The sequence below is a fragment of the Panicum hallii genome, chromosome 2, assembly GCF_002211085.1.
Source record: "Panicum hallii strain FIL2 chromosome 2, PHallii_v3.1, whole genome shotgun sequence".
Lineage (NCBI taxonomy): Eukaryota > Viridiplantae > Streptophyta > Magnoliopsida > Poales > Poaceae > Panicum > Panicum hallii.
This window is the reverse complement of record NC_038043.1, coordinates 14,789,918-14,813,008: the sequence shown is the minus strand read 5'-3', so window position 1 is coordinate 14,813,008 and position 23,091 is coordinate 14,789,918. Positions and strand designations below refer to the sequence as shown.

At 42.6% G+C, this 23,091-nt stretch overlaps 1 protein-coding gene across 2 annotated transcripts; it reads left to right on the top strand.

Annotated features, from left to right (window-relative positions):
- The first annotated feature begins 10,856 nt into the window (after positions 1–10,856).
- Positions 10,857–21,463, top strand: LOC112879691 (flowering time control protein FCA-like). 2 transcript variants are annotated; one of them, XM_025944056.1, is made up of 18 exons: positions 10,857–11,356; positions 12,195–12,265; positions 12,722–12,800; positions 15,650–15,732; positions 15,814–15,865; positions 16,343–16,410; positions 17,027–17,093; positions 17,393–17,472; positions 17,544–17,608; positions 17,713–17,775; positions 18,719–18,875; positions 18,952–19,029; positions 19,120–19,668; positions 19,838–20,017; positions 20,093–20,293; positions 20,754–20,813; positions 20,912–20,958; positions 21,112–21,463. In XM_025944056.1, the coding sequence occupies exons 1-17, from the start codon at positions 11,011–11,013 to the stop codon at positions 20,948–20,950; spliced, it is 2,238 nt and encodes a 745-aa protein (XP_025799841.1). In that variant the 5' UTR covers positions 10,857–11,010; the 3' UTR covers positions 20,951–20,958; positions 21,112–21,463. The 2 variants fall into 2 exon arrangements, with proteins under 2 accessions (XP_025799841.1, XP_025799842.1); XM_025944057.1 differs by having other exon boundaries at positions 11,011–11,356; positions 19,919–20,017.
- The last annotated feature ends 1,628 nt before the right edge of the window (positions 21,464–23,091 follow it).

The following is a 23,091-nucleotide window of genomic DNA, read 5'->3' as shown; positions in this document are numbered from 1 at the left end:
TTACTCAGGAACAATGGATTGGATCAAAAGGAAAGAGGCATCGCGCAGGCTGGATTCGGACTGGAGGACAGACACGACTTGTGATGGCCGCCACGACTTCATCCGGACTCCGTTTTGGTCGGTCGTGTACTTTATGAAAAGCTTATCAAATCTACTTTCCAACGGATCCAGAATCACCTCCATATCTGTTTGAAGTCAACCGCAATCCTAAATTTACTACAGAGTCCTTTTCAGCCACGGTGCTGCGTCACCCTAATTTGGCCCAATGGGCCGTGTATCAAGTTGAGTCCAAGACGGATGCGTCCTAGGGTCGGAACACGACCCCAGCACCCTTGTGGTCGTTCTCCCACTTCTTTATAACCTTTAGCCACCGTCGAGAACACTCGGGTTTTGTTAGATGCAAGTTTAGCTTTTGCTACTTCCTTATAGACACGCGTGCTGATCCAGCCGTCCGTCCACTTGTTTTCGGAACCCCATCAATATTGAGATTCGGTTTGAGACCTTCAATTACATCTCGTAATTTCAGTACTTGTTCTTGCTAGTTCTTCGATTGCTTGCAGGACGAGTGCCCTAGTGGCCGGGTGTCGCGCTCCACAAGATCGCGGCAACCAAAGGAGGTGGTATATCGGTTGCTAAGGCGCAGCATCCTTGGAAGGCTGTAATCGGGCCGTGAATGTCGTCTCCTCCATCAATCGAGTTATTCCACACCTCTCATCGAAAGATCACGAACAAACCCTAACGGGTTCACATCACTATATGGCTACTTGATTATGATCTTTTACAAATCTTTCTTAATTTTTTCTGTTATTTGACATATTCTATTGACTTGGTGTGCTTATATAGATTAAAAAATGTCTACCAGAAGTGGCAGCCAATCCCCATTATCTCAAGCATCACAAGCAGCAATGTCTCCATCGCCTGAACCAGAATCATCTCGTCCCGAGTCAGATAATGACTCAATGCCAATTGAAATAGATGACGATGACGACATTGAAGTAGAAGAGGAAGAATATGGCGCTGAAGCTGGTTCTAAGAGAAAGCTCACCTCAGCTGTTTGGAAAGAGTTCAAGAGAGTGAAGTTCAATGGCACGGTCCGCCCAAAGTGCAACTATTGCTTCAAGCAACTTTCTGCATCAAGTAATAATGGAACAAAACATCTTCATGTTCATTTAAAAAGCTGTGTGCAAAGGAAGATTAAGCTGAATGGGAAGACACTAGCACAAGCTTCTTTGAGATTTGGTAGAACAGATGGTGGAACAGTTTCAGTAGAGAACTACACATTTGATCAAGAAATTGCTAGAAATGAACTTGCTGCAATGATAGTGCTGCATGAATACCCCTTAAGCATGGTTGATCACGTTGGTTTCCAAAGATTTGTTGGTGCTCTTCAGCCGCTTTTAAGATCGGAACCAGAAACACGATAAGGTATAATAAAAGCTTACTTGTTAAAACCATCTTATATTATGAAGTGAGATAAGTAGTTATGTTAGTGTCTAAATGACAATCATATTTACTGGATTTTGTTGTATTATTTCAGATTTGATATTATCAAGCATTATGAGGTGGAGAAGAAAAAAGCCATTGAATACATGGCTGGAATCCAATCCAGGGTTGCTGTCACTACAGATTTGTGGACATCTGACAACCAAAAAAGAGGTTACATGGCCATAACAGCCCACTTTATTGATGAATCTTGGACTCTTAGAAATATTATAATGAGGTAATCTCACATGAGCTTGCTTAGTTATTATTTTGCACATAGATCTGATCGCATTTTTTAGTGAGGTGTTATATCAATGTTTTGTTCTACTGTAGGTTTATCTATGTTCCTGCTCCTCATACTGCTGAAATCATTTGTGAAGAATTGTATGAATCATTGGTTGAATGGAATCTTGATGAGAAAATATCTTCCGTGACTCTTGACAACTGCACAACTAATGATGCGGTAATCCCTTCTCTTGTGAGGAATATTGGAAAGCATAAGATTTTGAATGATGGAAAATTGCTACATGTGCGATGTGCTGCCCATATCCTTAATTTGATAGTAAATGATGTTTTAGAAGTACTTAAAGATGCAATTGAGAACATCCGTGATAGTGTAGCTTATTGGACAGCCACTCCAAAAAGAATTGAAAAGTTTGAGAAAATAGCCAAGTTTGTTTAAGTTGATATCAAGACAAAGATAGGACTTGACTGTAGGACTAGATGGAATTCAACGTTCAACATGCTTGTCACTGCAATGCCTTACAAGGCTGTTTTCATAAGAGCAAGCCATGTAGATAGGTAGTACACTTGTTTGCCCACTGATGATGAGTGGAAATATGTTGAGGATGTTGTGGAGAGGCTTAGATTGTTCAATGACATTACTGCACTATTTTCTGGAACTGATTATGTCACTGCTAATGTCTACTTCACTAGAATTGCTAAGATTAGAAATCAGATTAGGCTGTGGTCATCATGTGGTAATCCGTTGGTAGAAGCAATGTTAGCTAATATGGTAGCTAAATTTGACAAGTACTGGACTGACATTCAAGGGCTCATGGGCATTGCAACTATTCTTGACCCTCGATTCAAAACCGCAGTCCTGCTGATCTGTTATGAGGACTTACTTGGTGTGTCCGGTAGAGAATGTGAAGATAGAGTTGCTAATGTGAAGAAGTTGCTAGCTGATTTGATGAATGAGTACCATGTAGTTGAGAATATTGAGAACAATGAGTCATTAGCACCATCAGTTGGAAACAGTGATGACTTCTTATCTGACATTAGTGCTCGTATTGCAAGTAGAAGGCCAACAAACATGGGGTTCAAATCTGAGCTAGACCGGTACTTGGATGAAGAAATGGTGAACATGCAAACAAAAACTTCAATGTTTTAGATTGGTGGAAGGTAGCTGGAACTCGATTTCCTACTTTAAGAAGGATTGCAAGAGACATATATGCTATCCCTATTACCACTGTTGCTTCAGAAGCTGCTTTCAGCACTAGTGGTAGAGTTCTTAGTGAGCATCGCAGCAGGCTTAGTTCGAAGATGTTGGAGGCTCTCATGTGCTCTCAAGATTGGCTTCGGAATAAATATAAAGGTATATCTAGAATGTGTCAATTTATGCATGTTATTTTTGCAAATTGTAATGAAAATTCATTTCTTCTCTACAGTTGATGAGAAAACTAAACAGCCTGCCACCTTTTGGTCTCGTCTCCAAGACATACAAGAGGGCCTCCAGGTAATTTGATGTTCAACATTATTTTTCTTTCTTTCTGTACCCTACCACTCGATATTCTCATGTGCTTTCTTTGGTTATATAGGAACTTGCACTTTGACATTTTCATTTCAAGAATTTAGATGGTGTCGATCTTTTGGCTGCTAACATGCAGTGAACAAGTCAAGTACAAGTAACAATTGATACGAATCTTTTGGTTCTCATGTTATTACTCAATGGTGAACTTGTAATGAACTTGTAACTGATGTGCTTTTGGGAGCGGTTTGCACATTTAGTGGTGATGTGCACCTATGTTGTCGGATATTGTATGTGTTGATTTGGAATTTTGATATCTAATGTAGTGAACCAGTGGTACCATGCTTGGGATGGTGGACAGTAACTGGATATTAATCTAGCTGTGAACTTGTGATGTCTGATATGATCAATGGTGTTATGATTTGTGAAACACTCTATCAGTCTTATGATTGATGTTTATCATGTATCATTACCTCAGTTTTATGTATGTGTCTATTGGCTGATACATCTGAGTGGTTGAGTACTTAACAGATTGTTGGGCACGGGCACCCCGCGGGTAGCCGCCACCCGTGCGGGTACGGGTTTAGGACATAATCTGTACCCAGCAGCGGGTATGCGTTTCTTAGCGAGCGTATTTTATCCTGACGGGCACGGGTGTGGGCAAGCAATACCCAGCGGGCGCGTGCCCGTTGCCATCTCTATGCGTGAAGGCCACAAGGCGGGAGTTGTATTTGAGTAGTTCGGAGGACTTTAAGCCCTTTTAGTACACAAAATGGCCTTACGGTGTAGATGTTATGGTCAAACCTAGGTGACTACCCGAAAAGGATTCGGGGTGGTCATTAGGTTGTGAGTGGTTGTCGAGAATGGGGGCCTCCCGACAAGAGGTGGCTCCCTCATCCTCGAGTCCTCCTCGGCTCTGGCTTGAAGGTGTAGTACTAGTCGACGAGTACTCTTCGTTGGAGTCCCTTCGTTGGAGTCCGAGTAGTTGTCGACGAGGGGGGCCCCCCGACAGGCGGTGGCTCCCGCGTCCTCGAGTTGGAAGAAATGATCTAAGTCCTCCTCCTAGTCGGAGAGGGACTCAGATTGTGTAGTCTCCTCAAATCGGTTTGAGTCCGATACGAATGGTTCTGGTGTAGCACGAGTTGAAGTCACGTCGAAAATGGACATCCTCTCGATCTGCCGGGCTAGATCAGGGAGGAGCAACTCGTTGAGGTTTCATCGAGGTCGCTGCGTTGAGTTGGTATAGAGGCCTCCGACTTCCTGGAGTCGGCTAGGTGGCTGTGGAAGCCACCCAAGCCGTTGGGGATGCAGATCCAGGAGCCGAAGATGAAAGTTGTGCCCTCATCGAGCACGGTGCTGGTGAAGCAGAAAGATGCCATCAAGTTCTCCGGTGGATGTTCGATGAACACCCCTACTCGGTGCACTAGCTGTCGGTGTTTTACCGCCATGCCCACCGAGGGATACCCCCAAGATGGTGAGTTTGTAGATTGGGTGTCGCTGAGATCAAAAACACGAAGGTGCAAGGAACACAAAGTTTAGACAGGTTAGGGCCACCGAGAGCGTAATACCTTACATCCTATGTGGTTTGTATTGCCTTAGGTGGTGATCAGGTGATATCCTGTTTGGAGTGGGTCCTTACCCGCCCTTATATAGTTTGGGGGGAAAGGTTTCATGGAAGTTCTAGTTGGATACGAGCCCAGGTGTCCTACCTGAGTACTTTTCGGGTGGTTTCCTACTATCTCCGACTAGTTTTACTACTATATGAGTAGTCCTACTACGGTAGAGTAGTTACAATAGATGTAGAGCATGGGCTATGTCCCATACCTTACCCTAGGATATGTACGCTATGTGCACAGTCCCGTGGGCACGGGTCTGACATGGGCCCACATGTCAGCTAGCCAGAGGAAGGCAGAGCCGGGGAGGCTCAACCTAGGGTCGACAGAACCCCAGGGTCAGCCGAACCCATATGGACTCCTGTCTAGGTGCATTTTGACGTGGAGTACCCCCTACGCTTCCTCAAGGTCGTGGCTAAGGTTTCCATACATAAATATGGCGGGAACCTCCCTTGGAGGCTATAAATGGAGGCCTCCCCTCCCCTCATTCACACACACCACCAAGACCTCCAACACCTTCACTTGAAGATGTAGCGCTCCACTCCATCGTGAAGCGCTGCCTAGGCTAGTGCTTAGAATAGGGGGAAAGAGAGAGAGAGGAAGTAGCTCGGAGGAGTGCTGAGTCTCTCAGCACTCTACTCCGGCCATGTACCTCTACGGATGCTGGCTTCCTTTGGTATGAGTAAGTTAGTATTTGTGATTCCTGTCTTGCATAGTACTTATATTTGAGTGAGATCAGTTCTCTTACTTGCTGGTTCATTGCTCTGTATTTATACAGAGTGTCGTAGTTTGCTACGGAAATTCAGACGTAGTCAGACTTCGGTAGTAATCAGTAGCGTAGACGTGGTGTCTAGGCTAAGAGTTACCTTCATTTGCCTTATATCCCACGGTTTGTTAGAGGTAGGCCACAGGTGGTGAAAGCCCTGTTGGTCCTTCGTAATCCTCCACGTTCGGATATAGCGCAGAGCCATTGGGTGGAGTCTCCTGACCATTTTAGGGGTAAGCCGGTGCCCGAAGCGAGTATTTCTGCCTGAGAGATCGACATTTAACTCTTATCTAGTGCTACCTCAGGAATCCTCTCCATCCTCGCCACTTATCTTGGTGTGTCCTTGGACCGGCTAAGTTAGAAATTAGTGGGCACACGTTCCCTCGGATTCGATACCCTTGAATACTCTCGTGTGAAAGCTATAAAGGTATCCGTGCGTTTGCGGATTTATTCGCGGTCGTTAAAATACCCAACAATACCTTCACCGGCGTTCCCGTTCGGCCTGGTCGCGCTCCTGATGACGGTTGTTGACGACCGGTCGAAGATCTCGATTGTTGTTGTTGAGGTTGGCCGGAGGTCGGGCTGATCGACCTCGTCATCGTTGGGGTGGTGGCCGATCGAGTGGCGGGAGTTCCTGGGCTGGGCCCGAAGGGCCGAATAATCCTTCCTCAGGCGCTGGACCTATGCCGCCGCGATGTGGAGATGAGGCCGAGCCCACTCGAGCTTCGGTGATGGGGGAAGCGTCGAGTATCTTGAACATGGCGGGCAGATTGGCCGAAAGGGTGGAGAAGACCCGCTGGCCAATGAAGTCGTTGTCGAGGTTCCGCGGAGTCGGTGCAGTCAATCGAGGTGCTGGAACCCTAGGGTGGCGACCTTCCGCAGTACGAAGATCTACTTGGGCCTGGCCGATGGTCTCCTCATTCTGGCACCGCTGATGATCCATGTTGCGGCTGCGCCGGAGGTTTAGGTCCGCCTGGTTTTCCCCTTTGACAGAGTCTTCATTGGAAGAGACAACCGAGATTTGATGGTTGTCGAGTGGATCTGGAGAGTTGATGCGGTTGGGTGGGACGGTGAAGAGAGCCTCCTGATAACCGCTGTCCAGTCCTGGGACTAGATTGGATCTGACTTAGTCAACTCTGGGTTGAACCAGATCGGAAAAGTGGAGACTTTCCATGGACTCTCGTATTTGATCCGAATAAACCACGGAGTTGTTGCGGAGTCCGAAAGATACCTGTCCGGTCGGACATCAGGGGCGCAACTTCGGCGAGCTCGATGCACTCTGCAATGGAGCAGCCGACGCGATCTACTCTAGAGAGAATATCGTCGATGTCGATCCTAGGGCGACGAGTCGCCCTAACATGGCTCTGGGCTGGGCCGGCGATGGAGAGCTCATCAACCCGGAAAGTGATGGAGCCGGAAAGGATCAGATCGGATCTGGAACCCTAAGAGCTTTCTGCCTCGGATGACGAGGCGAAGGTGAGTGGAGTCCTAGGAGTCATCATCTTGGGGAAATCACCGAAGATGATGGAGTGGCCGGTGGCGGCCTGGATCTGCAGCATCACTTGCGCGGAGAAAAAGATGCTGGAGTTGCTGGCCATCAAGTTTGCCAAGAGGACTCTAAAAATCCCCCTACCTAGTGCACCAACTGTCGGATTTGTACTCCGGCAAGTCCACCCGGGGTATGCCCAGGCAGTAGATTTGTAGGTGAGAGAGATCACAGAGCCAAGAGCTTGGTGGTAACACAAAGACGCAAAGGGTTTTAGACAAGTTCAAGCCGCCGAGAGCATAACACCCTACGTCATGTCTTCTGGATTGTATTGACTGGTTTAGGGTTTGTGGAATGAGTAGGCTAATTGCATTATTTTTTATGGGTACCCCACGGCTCCCTTATGTGGCCGAGTAGCCGTGGGTTACAAGTTAGGTCAAGATCTACTCAGGTTGTTTATAAGGAAACGGGTTGGTTAAGATACATGATATCGCAGCTATCCGAGTCGGCCCAGATCTTGATCCCTAAGGACCTGCCCGCCGTCCAGCCGAGCGCTTGTACCCCAGTCATTTCGCGGAGTCGTTCCCTGAAGAACCAGACCCCACTCGGCAGGGAGGTACCTGGGTCTACCTCCGTCAACTTGTGTTAGTGTTATATGCATGATTGAATGATGTAATGTTATTTTGAGGAACTGCCAGGAGCATACCGGTCTGAATGATGTAATGTTATTTTGAGGAACTGCCAGGAGCATACCGGTCGGACCGGTCTGTGCAACCGTTCGGACCGGTTGGCATCTGGACAGAGCCATTTTTTCTTCATTCTTGTTGAAGTGAAATATCATGTCATGCGCGTCACATATTGTATTTGTTGACACACACACACTTTGTTTTTGCACCCAATGGATTCTGAGATATAGGTGGAGCTACCATTCTTTTCTTACTTATGTGCACTTGGTATATGAGGTCATGTTTTGAAATTCAATTTAAAAGCACATATTAAGGGGGAGCTCATGATATATTTGAGAAATTGAAACTCTTTGTTCGATTCATTTGTAAGCTTTAATCGGGTTGTCATCAATCACCAAAAAGGGGGAGATTGAAAGTGCATCTAGGCTCCTAACGGGTTTTGGTGAATTGAATGACAATGAAATTAAAAGATTAACGTGTTTATTAAAGAATTGTTGAGCAGGAATTTATTTGTGAATCAAGTCTTTGTGTCGGCTGGTATGCAATCAAATAAAGGAATATATTGAAGAATGACAAGCAATATGCAAAGAGAAATAAAAACAAATGGTTATGAATATCTATAGTGGTTTCTATCTATGACTTGGTATCATGGAAAATGGTTTGCTAAATATGTGTGATTGCAAAAGAAAGAAAAGTATATGATGACATGAATTTAAAGTTGGTTACTCATTTTTATGGTAAAACAAAGCCAAGCTCAATGAAGGCAAGATAGGATGAAGGAATCAAGCAAGTGACTATGCAGCAAGGAACTAAGCAAAGTGTGGTCAAGTGACGACTTGGATCATGATATCTTTGCTAGGGTGAAGTAGCTAGTACTTGAAGGATTTTGAAGCATCTAGTCAAGCCTTGGAAGAGAAAAGCAATGTGAAGCATCAAATCTTTATTGAATCATATGGTCAAGTGGCTTAGAGATCAAGATAAGAAATATTAATCATGAAAATTTCTAAGTCACTAGCTCAAGTTGGAAGTGCTCAAGATGATAAGCAATGTTGGTCCCAAGGTTGAGAAAGATAAAGTATAGCAAGAACAAAGTAATTCAAGCTCAAGCGATTGAATTAAATTTCATATTTAATCTTGAGTATTGGTATGCTTACTATCAGGAGGGATGCAACATTGGTTTGGTTGATTGACAATATTCAAAAGTGCTCATAGGTTTACCCATGTGAGAATCCTTGAGAGAAATCCCTGGATACTAACTGTGAGCAACCTAGTCAATCAAGTTTTAGGTTAGTCCACCAGGTGAAGCTCTCTATCTTTTCGAATTGTTTTTACTTAGGCTCACATCGGTCTGAGTGATGTGAGGGACTAGTCTGACCGATCTACGTGCTAACGGCTAATTAAGTTTGAAATCCGGTCTGACCAGTTTGCCTTTGATAGAACAACGGCTACTTTTGGGAAGTTGGCTATTTATACCCTTTGGTGCTACTGGTTTATTCTGGTTTCTGAACTTCCCAAATCTATTTCTTTGACCAGCAAGCTCTCCGCAACATCTCTTTATGAGTTGTGCTAACTAGGTTGCAAATCTTTGAGTTGGGTTGAGAGATTGAGAGTATGAGAGCACTAGAGAGCATTTAATAGTTTGAGCACTTGTGTCTGACGTCAAGGCAACTCGGTGAAGCATTTGTTACTCTTGGAGGTGAAGCCTCCTAGATGGTTAGGCGTCGCCAACTAGCTCACAAGCTTATGGTGAGGAGTGGCAAGTTTGTGAAGGTGGGATCTTGCCTCCGCAAGAGAAAAGATCACATCTAGTGGAAATGAGGAGCGGTTGAAATAGACCGAGCTCAAGGGACCGAGTTGAAATAGACTCAAGCTCAATGAGTTTCTCAACGGAGACGTAGGGTTCACAGCGGTGAATCCGAACTTCAAAAAACAAATCCTCATGTCTACATTTGATTTGTCTTGATTCTTTACTCTCTAGCACTTACTTGTTAATTCCGCATCGATCTATTTGGTTGTGCTTATTCTGTGTGTAGTGGATTGGTAGAAACATCAGAAAATACTTACAAAAGCACTCCACCAAGTTTGGTTCGTGCTAGAGGTTTAGGAGGGAAGTATCTCTATTTTTCGTATGCATTCTATCTTGAACCAGTCTGACTGGTCGGTGCACTGACAGTTGTTTTAAGTGTTGTAATTTGCAGAAAAGCTTATCTAGGCGACATCAAGATTCTTTCAACCCAAGTTAGGCTCAAGAGGTTGGAAAGTCACCCATCCAAAGCTCTCCTAAAAGGCAACATATCAGGTGCAAACCAGGGTATCCGTGCAAACTCCGTGCAAACCAACTAACAAAAGTCGCAAAAAATTCTCAAAAAAGTTTTCTCTTTTTTGTATCTCTTAACATATGATGAATTTGAACTTGAAATTTTATACAGTGGTAGAGTAGTCTATGAAGTATATACATAATTTTTTGAGAATTTTTTGCGCACGGATACCCTGGTTTGCACCTGATACGTTGCCCTCCTAAAATATTCTTGCCAATGAGCACTGGAAAAGATATGATGTTGTAGAAGTAGTTCTCTAACATTATCCATATCGCTCTTCGATGTCGTAGATGAATGAAATAGGAAACACAATGTTACGACTCCTCTCACATTTATTCAGAGTTTGAAACATTGATTTCTAACATTAAAAATTGTTAAATTCAATACAATTGAATTTTAGCAACTTTTAGAAAATAATAGGTGTAGAAATAAAGTAGTATCGATTGAGCTAAGAGCTATGTATCTAGTTTGAGAGATTTCATCTTAATAATATCAACTAATGCAATATTCATAACTATAGATATAGTAGAGAACATGCACCTTAAAATGCATCCACATAAACTACAGATAAAGGTGATCTAAATTCTGACTTTTTTTAATTTATTATTACCATAGTGCTAAAATGATGATCATTTTATTACTGGTTGGAACAATGTCGATCATTTCCTGAAAATTGATAAAATTGGCTAAGGTCCAGATCCTTGACCCGATCCGGTCCACGCATAAGTCTGCCAGCCATTGGCCGGCCATCGACACGAAGCTAACGATACGGAATACAAAACGAAAATCCCAATCCACCCACGGGTCCCCTCGTCGTCTGGCGTCGATCCCTCTCCTCCGACTCGCCCAGACGCCCCTCTCGCTCTCGTGCTCTCCACCCGCTTCACCGCAAAACCCTAGTTCCGTCACATGCACCGCGGCGGCGACCGCTCCGGCTGTCCCTCGGGCGGCGGCGACCGCTCCGGAGGCCGGTTCCAGCGGGGCCCCTCCCGCTGGTCGGGCGGCGGTGGCGGCGGAGGGGGTAGCCCGCCCCATCGCTACTCCTCGCGCAGCGGGGGAGATGGCAGTGGTGGAGGAGGCGGTGGCGGTGGCGGGAGGTTTCACCCGTATCGTGGCTCTTCCGACTATTCTGGCGGCGGAGGCGGAGGCGGAGGCGGGGGTGGAGGGTACAGAGGCGGCGGTGGGGACGATTTCGGTGAGCAGAGGCACCGCTACGGCGGCGGCAACCGAGGCGGAGGCCGTGGGGATTTCCAAGGTTAGTTCCAAAATCACGTGGGCCTTTTGGATGCTATACGCAATTGTTAGGGTTGTGCTGTCCCCAGATGGGGAATTTGATGTTGCTTGAGCACGACTAGGGTTTTGGTGCTGATAGGGTGGCTGATTTGTGACCTCCTTAGCATATGGACGCAAATTCTATCAACCTTCTTAGAAATTCTTGGTAAAACAGGCAAGTCGATGTTGAGACTTAACAAAGCTGCGCGAAACTCAGAGTGCATAGCATGAATCCGTTGGATAATATAGTACTAGTACTCTAGCAGCATGTGCTGTAATAATGAGAAAAACACCCAACTATTTGAGTGGACGACTGTTGAGTGTTTTGGATATATTGGGTGCACCTTGTCTACATGTGAAGGGAGGGACAGCCAAAGTTCTACTTCGATGTATTGCTAACTTTCCTAGCATTTCAAGTTAGGATTTTCTCTAGGTTTATTCTTGAGATAATCTGTAGTAAATTTGTATAGTAACTTGGCACATTGATTGGACAGACCTGTTTATTCCAACATTTGATATTCAACTAATTAGATTGTAGAAGTGTCAATTCATGACTAATTTTACCATTTGTCCTCAAACATCTCAAAACTTAAGTTAAGAGTTACGTTACTTGACTTTTCTTCTACTTTAAAGCTTGCTTTTCCATTCAGAGTAATACAACAAATTATATTGGTAGAAAATGGTAGAATTTATTATTCTATGGTAGGAATAACTTGTGGCAAAGTGCTGTATGTGAATGAGGTCAAGTGGACACAGATTTCTTAATCATAGGCAAACCCTTTCTTTTGCTTATATTGATATTGCTTGAAATTTTCCTGCAGATCATGATAGCAGAAGTAATTACATCAAACTTTTTGTTGGGTCTGTTCCGAGGACAGCAACTGAAGAAGATGTCAGTATTACTTTCATGCTATTATCTCTTCTTTCTTGCATAGTAAATTCTTAATGTTCTGCTAGCATATTTTTTACTTTACATTATTCCTGAGCTGATGATATAATTTTGTTTGTATTCATGTTTAGTGTTGTGTTATTATTAATCACTATGCACAAAACAATCTAGAGGTTTCAAATTTAGAAGTTCTCTAGTTAGCTTACAAGATAAAAGATGTGAAAGTATTGTTTGTCATATATATCAGCTCATAAATATTCAAATTTAAAATGGAGTAAAGCTGCATCTAGCCAGTTATTGCCTGCTCCAGTTTTTTGGGGTCGTTGTCTGTTTGGCTAACAAGTGATTGAATTAAGCTAGAAAAGTACTCATATTTCCTGTATATGATGCTTTATTTTTTGTTATTTAGATTTTTATTTATTGTGTTGCTCAGTTTGTGACAGATTCTTGTGTCCTCAGGTCCGTCCTTTATTTGAGGAGCATGGAGATGTTCTTGAAGTTGCTTTAATCAAGGATAGGAAGACCGGTGAACAACAAGGTGCGCTATGACTTTGTTTTTTCCTCATATTATCACAATGCAAGTATCTCTTTTGTTTTCAGGTTTCTGAGAGGTTATAGGAGCAACAAGGTTGCATCTTATCTCAGTTAGATTTGGCGGTTGTTGATTTTCATTTCCTGCACTTCCATTCTGTTCGTCTCCTGTGGATTCAGTAGAAGACTAGAATGGAAGCAACTAACTGTCCGCTGATTACTGCAACCTAACTAGCCTCAACTCTACTGCTACACAAGGCAGCAGATTCAGTACCAAAAACTGTGTTTATATGATATTGACCTTCAGATCTCCTGTGTCACTCTAGCAATTAGGGTGTAGTTTCACCTTTGCATCTATGTGCTTGATTGTGATGCAAGAACAGATAACCTTATAATGAATCAATACAAAATTTCCATCCTTTGCCTTTCATGGTTTAAGATTTTATTATCCATGTAATCATGAATTGCATGGTGTGGAATCCCATAATGTGAGCGATTGAATCCCGTGAAAAGGTGATTGGATGATGCGGTATAGCTGCATATTGCTATCACAATTGATGACAGCTGGTGTGGTGTTGATGACCGTGTACTGTTTGGAAATGATCACACATGTTGTGCATCGTCAATCTAGATTCATCTGATTCAATGGTATATTGTCATGGGTGATCTGAAAACCTGATCCGATGAAGATGATGAATCTTGTGAGTTCTGGGTTTGAACTGGATATTCTGGCTGTATGCAACTCATTGATGTGCGTGTAAATTTGGGATGCGCTTAGTGTTTCCATGACTGTATGATGTTGCTTGGCACAACTGTTACGAATTTTCTGTTCGCACGAAATATCTACAATGCAATCTTCGAAATAATGATTCTAGCTGTATGGCAACCTTGGTCTGATATGGTTGGCAATGGTGTTTCTAAGTTATGTAACTTGGAGTTGATGACACATGCTGGTATACCAGTGCTGTGCGTCTTGCATCTAATGTAAGCATGGACACTTACCGAATGGGAATTCATCTATTCTGTGTGATGATCGTCACTCCAAAGTACTTGACTTGTAGACACATTATCTGTGTAACTGCTGTCTATGAAGGGCCGATGTTTAGTATTCTGAATGGGATCATTTGACATGCAGCTGATGAGGATGCTCCAGAAAGTCCTTGTGCTTGATCTATCTTATTGGTCTTTTGTTGCTGTTGGAATTGTTGCTGCTGCTTATGTTGTTATCATAGGGAAATTTGAAATTGAACTGATTCTGGATCCATAACTTATGTTATAAACGTGCATCTGGATTTCAAAGCCTTTGTCATACATGATTTGATTACGCCCTTTAAGTGAGACACTCTGCACTAAGATCATAGCATATGTATCTCATAATTATTCTGATATAGACTGCAGCATCATGGATATGGTAGATGGGTGAAATTTGTTGCTCATTATTGTTTGTGCTGTCATGTTCTGCAAGTAGTAATGTCTCGTCTTCTGACAGATTATACTCATTTAATGGACTAACTTTATACTTTGTACCTAGAGGGTATTCATGCATGCTATCAGATGTTAATTGACATCACACTTTTTGGCTGTTTCTTTTCATCCCTACTTATCCATTTGTGTTGGCTGAATTATATCTTCCTGGAAAGCCTTTTGGGCCATTGGCGGTTTGCTTATTATACTGTTTTCTTTCAAGAGTGATGTTGCGTGTTGGCTGAATTATATCTTTCTAGAAAGCCTTTTGGGCCATTTGCGAATCCGCTTATTATATTGTTTTATTTCAAGATTGATGTTGCGTGTATTCTCTAGACTATTTGAGTGTATCCTTTTATTATTTACCATGCACCTTGCGGTTCTTTTCATTTTTCTCCTCAATGCACGTTCATGAGATGCACAGCTGTAAAAGCTTTCCAATGCTGGTGATCTAGCTTGCTCAAAGGTCATGCCATTTTGGTGGCTTGTTTTATATATTTACTTACACCTCTATCAGCTTGTTGTGGTATCTAGATTAACCACTGTATTGCTCCTATATTTCACTTTATCAGCTTATTGCAGATTGCCTTTTGGCAATTGCTTTGCTAGACTTTTACTGACTGCTGTCAAAAAATGCTTTGTGATTATGATGATGGATCTTTGTTAATCCTTTTTATGGTGTTGAATACAGTGGCTGCTTGAAGCCCCTCTAAACCTTTTCTGTGGTTCAACCTTAGAAACTTTCTTGGCCTTGTTGATAACCAGTCTCTTATCACTTCATATTTGTTTCGTGTTCTGTGACGTGCCTGACTTCTCATAGTATGCACAATTTTGGTGCATCATGTGCTTTACTAACGACTTGTCACTGTTTGCATTTTATGCGCCATTATACGAAGTGCAGACTGAGTTCTAATTGTATCACAGCTTAGGATTTATGGATATCCTCGTGCTTTCTGATGTGCGAATCACACTTCTTTTCTTTGATCCAAGTAATGCCTTTAGGTGTTACAAAAATTGCAGCATAACTTGTAGTCAACTGTAGCATGGTAAATTGCCGTACCTGATGAATAGTTCCATGACTTCGATAGCTGAGAGTGCCTGTTGGTGCTGCAAATGTAGTGTTGCCCTACTTGATACTTTGATGTGGTCTGCGAAATATTTATACCTTTTTGTTTACCCCTTACCTGAATGATGCTTGCTCTTGAAATGTGAAATGGTCTAAGTTGTTTTTCTTGACTGTTTAAAACTAAAAAAAATGTTATTTGCCTCCTTAAATTCAACATATCTCCTTTTTGCCTGCTGTTCACTGACTACTATTATGGCCGATATAGTAGATCACAGTACAGAAAATAGTAACTGACTCTAAATAATCTGCATTTTTTACATTCGCAGGTTGTTGTTTTGTTAAATATGCTACTTCTGAGGAGGCAGAGAGCGCCATCAGGGGTCTGCACAACCAGTACACTTTGCCTGGAGTACGTACTTCATTGATGGCTATTCGTTAAGCTCAGTTTCTTTATTTTGCAATTTATTGAATGTGAATCTGTTTATGTCAGGCAATGGGCCCTGTTCAAGTTAGATATGCTGATGGTGAAAGGGAACGACATGGTAATACTTGGTTTACTATGTGACCTATCTGCATTTTTTGTTATTACTGGTTTTGAGGCAACCTTAACAGTTCTACCTGTTTTATACTCAACCTCTCAAAATTATTTGATTGTTGTGTTTAAAACTTCAAACAGCGCATCTTCAACACTAGTGCCAGCTTCTCTAAGATTTGCACATACCTCTATATGCCGCTTATCGCAAAGCACTTTATTTTTTGTAGCATGTACAGACAAATTTATTGTGTTTCCTAAAATCTTGATAGGTTTTACAATTACATGTACGCTAGTTCTTGATCACTTTTGCTGCGATTTTTGTTCTGATTCTCCATTTTTCTGTATCTGAACTATATCATTTCACTTTTAGGATTCTTTGTTATTTTGTTGTGTTCAAGTTGCCTAGCTTGTTTGTTTTTCTTCTTGCGATCTTTTGTTGTACTTATTGGGTGAATTCATTGGTTTCTTTGAACAAATTTGTTAGGGGCCATTGAGCACAAATTATTTGTTGCATCCCTCAATAAGCAAGCAACTCCAAAGGAGATTGAAGAGGCAAGTATTTTGCACTCCTTATTTTCCTTAGCAATGTAAGAGTCCTTTTACTGTTCTGTAAACACTTCCCACCCTTGGTCCTAGGTGGGGTAGTGCAGTTTGTTTGGACCATTTCTCTCCTTAATACAAAGATACGCAGCTTCCTGCTTGTTCGAGAAAAAAACAAAAATTTTCTTGCCTGAGAGATGTAGAATCTACTTCTTGCTATATCCATTACCAACCTGTGATAACATTTTTCATTCTTAAATATTTATGCACCAACAGTACTTGAATATATGACACCATTGACTTTTTTCATTCATTCGACTATTCGTCTTTTCTACAAATATTTATGCAAATAGATACATCTATAAGCTAAATCTGAAGTAGTGTTGATGATCAACGTAGTGGTACTGATTTAATTTTATTTAACTAATTCATTAAATAAATATTGTTGGTCAAAGTTTGGGCAAGAAGTCAACGGTGTCATATATTTAAGAACAGAGGGAGTACTTAGCTACATTGAGGACATTATTAACACAAATGTAGTTGTTTGCGTTTCTAAGATTGATGACAAATGCATTTTCTTCAGTTAAGAAACATTTTGAACCATATCTATGTTTAATATGTTTCTCAGATCTTTGCCCCATATGGTCATGTGGAAGATGTTTACATTATGAGAGATGGCATGAGGCAGAGCCGAGGTTTGTGAATTGTTTGCTTTAATATTTAACTCTTCTCATTTCTAGTTTTAAGAGCCTGCTTGGTTGGATACCAAAATGTTGGCATGCCAAAATATAGGCATGCCAATTTTTTTACCAAAACCTTGGCAAGTTCAGAATAGCACTTGGTTATGTGGGCTACTTTTTGGCCTTCAACCAAATGAGTGCCAAAATTTATATGCTTGCCCACATTTTTGGCATGCCAATATTTTGGAAGCGAACCAATCAGGCCCTAACTCTTTCCATTCCAAGTTCTGACTTTTGGCCTATGTAATATAAAGGTTGCGGCTTTGTCAAATTCTCATCAAAAGAGCCAGCAGTGTCAGCTATGAATGCCCTTAATGGGACTTACATAATGAGGGTAAATTTCTGTGTAAGGCTGACATTCTGTTTTTCGCTTTCTGGATATTTATGGCGTATTTTCTGTGTTAGGGGTGCGAGCAACCATTAGTCATTAGATTTGCTGATCCTAAGAGGCCTAGACCAGGAGAATCGAGGTGATTAGCAAACTGTGACTGTTTGCATATCATATTTTATTTTATATACCTGAAATAATTATAATCATCATCATTTCTGCTGTCTGATTTGCCTTTCTGGTTAGGAGTGGCCCTGCATTTGGAGGTCCTGGTTTCAGTCCACGATCGGATGCAGCCCTTGTTATCAGGTTTCAGTTTCACTACTTATTCACTTTACTTATTTTTGCACAAGGACAACTAAATTAGGTTGTTAATGAGATGAACCATGTGTGGTCTCTCCTTGCACATGAGTTGCTGACACATGGGAATTTTACTGATGTACATACCAAAGATTGTAGGGATGGCAATGGGTTGGGTCAAGTGCGGGTGGAGAAAAAACCACCCATAGTGAGACCCATCACACCTAGCTGCATCCATAATGGTCTAGCAAGACAGCAACCCAAACTTCCACCTCGTAGTACATGATACATCAACAATTCAACATCAAAAGTTCAATACATTAGTATAGTTCAATACTTATGCAGGGGTTAGCATCAAGACGTTAAGGGATTTTGGGCGCCCAATGGGCGCCCACGGGTGAAATCCTACACCATCCCCAACCCCGCCTAAATATGGGTTCGATCGGGTCTGTGAAATTCTACATCCACGCCTGCACCCATTAGGTGCCAAACCCATGGGCGCTTGCACCCATGTGTGTGACTGCCATCCCTAGATTGTATGTAGAAACACTGAGAAAAAGAACACATGTGGCAGCTCTGAAATAATCTGCAAAGATGTTTAACATAGGGATAAATAAGATATGATGGTATATAGACAACAATGGAATATCTGAATGTGAAACAACTGTTAACTTTTATCATTTTTCTGCCTTGTTGAAGAGTCTAATAGTCTTGTACTAATTAATCATAATCATATCTTCTACTCCCTCCGTCCCAAATTATAGGTTGTTTTGACTTTTCTAGATACATAGCTTTTGCTATTCACCTAGATATACGCTATATCTAGATACATAATAAAAGTTATGTATCTAGAAAAGCCAAAACAACCTATAATTTGGAACGGAGGGAGTAGTTGAGAAGTTTTAGAATTTCATCTGAGTTTGCTTATTGCTATTCATTTTTTATTATCCAGGCCGACAGCCAATCTTGATGAACCAAGGGGTCGGCATATGCCTCCTGACTCTTGGCGTCCATCAAGTCCAAGGTCAATGGCACCTAATCAATACAATAATTTTGGATCTGACAATCCTTTGGCACTAAGTGGTGGCGCTGTATCATCAGCAGATACTGTATGTTTCAAGTCAATCCTGTGATTTTATTTTTAGTTAGTTCGTTTCCTAATCTTCTTTTCTCAAAACATGACAGGCTGCTTTTCGACCTCCGATGTTCCCTGGAAATGGTTCCTTATCAACTCAGACAGCTGCGCCAACTTCATCGCATATGGTACAACTAGTCATATTATGACTTCCGTTTAATGATTTTTCTTCCATCGAAATTGTTATATCATAGTGACGGGGGCTCTATGCTTTCTAGGGCATGAACCCTCCCATGGTACAAGGGCATCACCTGGGAGGCCAACAAATCCCAACCATGCAAAAGCCACCTGGTCCACCACAGAATTTCCCTGTGCAATTGCAGAATGCTCAGCAAGGACAGCCTCTGCAGGGGCCTATTCCACAGATTGGGCAGCTTCAGGGCCCACAATCCGCGGGACCTGTTTCATTTGGCCAGAATATGCCATCTCTGCAATTGGCTGGCCAACCTCCAGCATCACAGCCATTGATGCAACAGAATGCTTCTCTAGGTGCTTTACAGGCTCCTTCATCTGTACAGTCCAATCCCATGCAAGCTGTTCCTGGCCAGCAGCAACTTCCCACCAGTGTTGCTCCCCAAATGCTCCAGCAGTCGATGCAGCAGATGCCTTCACAAGCACCACAGTTACTGCTTCAACAGCAAGCCGCTTTGCAGTCTAGTTACCAGTCTTCACAGCAGGCGATTTATCAGTTGCAGCAACAGCTGCAACTAATGCAGCAGCAAACTAACCTAAATCAGCAAGCCCCAGCACAGGTTGCTAAACAGCAGGTACTTTCCTTATACCGACTTGATTAGACATATGATATAAAACCACGCTGCATACATGCTTCCCTTGTTGCTGTCTTCCCCTGTAATAAATTATATCTGCTTTCTGTTTTTCGTTGGATCTATTACATATTGTAAAGTTGAAATGTATTCAAACTACATAATTTTGCAGTCTGGACAGCCAGTGCAATCCAGTACCTTTGGTGCTCCAGGTGCCATTATTCCGACAAATATTAATGCAATTCCACAGCAGGTTGGTTCACCTGCAGTTTCTTTAACCTGCAACTGGACAGAGCATACCTCCCCTGAAGGCTTTAAGTACTACTACAATAGTGTTACTCGTGAGAGTAAGGTGAGGAATGGTGCTAATCATGTGATATTTTAGCAAAATTTGTGGTTTATTCTTACGGGTTATTGTGTCCTGCAGTGGGAGAAGCCTGAAGAGTATGTGCTGTATGAGCAGCAGCAGCAGCAGCAGCAGAAACTGCTTTTGCTTCAACAGCACCAACAAAATATTGCTGCACAGCAACTGCAGTCACCACCACAGGGTCAGTCACTTCCATCCATGCAACCAATTCAACAACTTCCCCAGGCACAAGGACAAGCACAAATGCAGATGAAACAGAAGGTGCACATGCAGTTCCTTCTGTCATATTTTTGGTTTGTGGAATTTTTTAGCTCTGTCTACAGTTTTATATTAGTTTTTTTTTTACTTGTGTGCAAACATGCTTGAAGATAATATTTTTCTCTTGGATGAACTGGGATTGTCCAGATGGATCTGGCTTTTTTCTAGGGGCAGCATTTTTTTCTCTATAGCTCTCGTCCTATTAGATTCAAGTAGATTGCTATTGAACTTCATGTAAGCTTTTATTTTGCAATCCTCTGTTCAGCACGCAGGATGCAAAAGAGGATAAGGATGTATCAGTTGTATAAATTGAGCTATCAGCTCTGTACTTAGATGCCTTTCTGGTTAAATTATGATAGAATCTGAAGATGCCAGATTGCCAGTTTTGCAACATTTTGGTGCAGTATGTGCTATAATAATTTTTACAATGTCTGAAGTTGTGGAGCTCAAAACTTGTATGCAGGAATTAAATTACTCTCAATTACAGGCAGGGGGTTCCATTGACCCGAGTAGGATTCAGCAGGTACTTTAGTCTATTGCATTACTTAAATGTTCGCTTAGCACTGTGACTGCTTATTCATATTTCCAGTCACATCACTTATTTTGGATACATAATTTTAGGGCATTCAAGCTGCACAAGAACATGCTTGGAAATGTTAGGGCTGCAGGTACGAATCACCCTTCCTCCTACCCTATTGTCAACGTACCCTTGAATTGAAACATGTGGGGGGATTTCCTTTTATGATCTTGGTAGGACATTATGTCTGATCATTGGGTTGTGCTTATACATTGCCTGCCTGGATTTTTGCTTCATTTTTCAGGTCATGACAACAAAAAGCGCTAGTCAAGACTCGGAATTGAGCTCAGCCCGTGTGCCATCCGTCTGTAACAGTGGCTTTGTTTATCCTGCACAGCCAGGCGCCCATCCGATCTGTGTAACTCTGGATTTAGATTAGACTTGATATGTAGATGGTAGATCCTGTATGTGTACATGGTTGCGACCCAGGCCATGTATCCCCTGTTAGCGATTCATGTTCTCCAGCGGGTTATCCCCACGTGGCGGAGGTCTTTTCCCTTTCATTTGTGTTCTCCTTACCATTGTGGTATGATTTGCGATGTTGTGGCATTACGTTTGGCGATCTGATTGTTTCTGCCCGGTTCTGTGTTGTGTTACTGATACGAGGCACTGTGCAACTCCGGCTGATATTGCACTGGGTCGCAGTCCATTTCAGATATCATGCGGGAACATTTGCATGATGGCCGGGTCCCAAGTGCACGTTTTGCCTTCGCCTTGTGTTTCTATGGGCCATGGTGTGTAGAAATTCACCATTGGATCAGCAAATTGGCCTATGGGACCCTGACGTTGCGTTCTTTTTTCGTTGCGTTCTTTTTTCTTTCCCTACCTGGCGCTTTGTTTTCACTTCCCACGTTAGGCCTTCATGTTGGCAAATGCTTAGCTACCCAAGTGGCAACTCCCAATCACGTATTCACGTAGCACTTTCAAAAAATGCGTGGAAGTTCTGAATAATGTTTCAATGTGTGTATAGACAAAAAAATTGAGCTTGAACGAAAACTTCTACAAAGATAAATAAAAGTGATGATAAGCATGTGAATGGTTGCATTGTTCACAACATGTTACTAAAATTGGCCTTTGACTGTGCCCAGCTACCTTGTTTGGATGCCGGCCAAAATTAGGCATGCTCTGAATTCCGTGCCCATACTCAGTTTATTTTTGCGCTTGCCCCGGCTAAATCATGGGTGGCCAAATCGGCGACCAAAGTTTGGCCGGCCGATGCTTTGGCACGGCAGACTAGGGCCGACATTCAAACGGACTTTGTACGTTTAGAAATGCTACCGTAGTCGGTAAACACTGTAATTCCTAACCCGGCGGGAATTGAGATGCCCTCAATTCAGTGAGAAACATATACGGCAATCTCATATTCCTCTTCCTATTTGTTGCAAAACAAATTGGTGGGCCTTTAGCCCTTTTAGCAGGTGCAAGTTTAGTTCTCTCTTTTCCCTCAGAAAAGAAAAGTTCGCCCTTTTCGCGCCTCCCCGTAGTACCGATGGCAGGTTTGCTCGGTGGAGCGCCTGCCGCCTGCGTTTGAGCCTGGCTCGACGCAGGTTCACAGCAGATTTTTTCCCAGGTTTCTTTGTTAGCCTCCAACGCCTTTGGACCAAAGGGAAGCAACATGCTCTTCGCATGCGAAGGTCAGTTTTTCATGGATCTTCTTTAAAGACAGTGTGTACTATATGTGTAGATCTAGCGTAGGATGCGACTTTGTATGTGCGTGTATATGCGTTGTGTTGTACATTTAGATATTACAACTTGCACCACAGTACGAACGCTCGCTTGAAAAAAAAAAAGAAATTAGAGAAGAATATCTAAGTATGGTTCTCGAGAGAGCATGTCGCATTGGACAACCACCCCAACTCTACTTTTGTACTACTATCACAAGGGACAAAACAGTTTAAAAAAACATCTTCCCCCACCTTTATTTTTTATCGCCGCTTTTTTCAAGCAGTGAAGTATCTAATAATGGGCCGCCCGACCCGATGAACCCGAACCGACCCGTCCGAAAAAAATCTGACCCGAACCGATCCGAGAAGTGCACAGGCCGGGCATGGGCCTGTTTTTTTTGACCCGGCCAAAAATTCGGGTCGGGCTCGGGTCGCAATTTTAAACCGCGGGCCGGCCCGATGACCCGATATTATATTAAGAAACCCCTCTTTCCTATGCAGCCCATAGAACTTTGGTGCCCCAGCCCAAAAAGGACACATAAATAGCTGATTCTAACCCT

Bases quoted from the DNA above. Each gene is read 5' to 3' on its own strand.
- LOC112879691 (XM_025944056.1), top strand. From the start codon at position 11,011: ATGCACCGCGGCGGCGACCGCTCCGGCTGTCCCTCGGGCGGCGGCGAC. The intron at 17,473-17,543 runs GTAAATTTCTGT...TTTCTGTGTTAG, and splicing joins ATGGGACTTACATAATGAGG to GGGTGCGAGCAACCATTAGT. The intron at 20,814-20,911 runs GTACTTTAGTCT...ACATAATTTTAG, and splicing joins ACCCGAGTAGGATTCAGCAG to GGCATTCAAGCTGCACAAGA.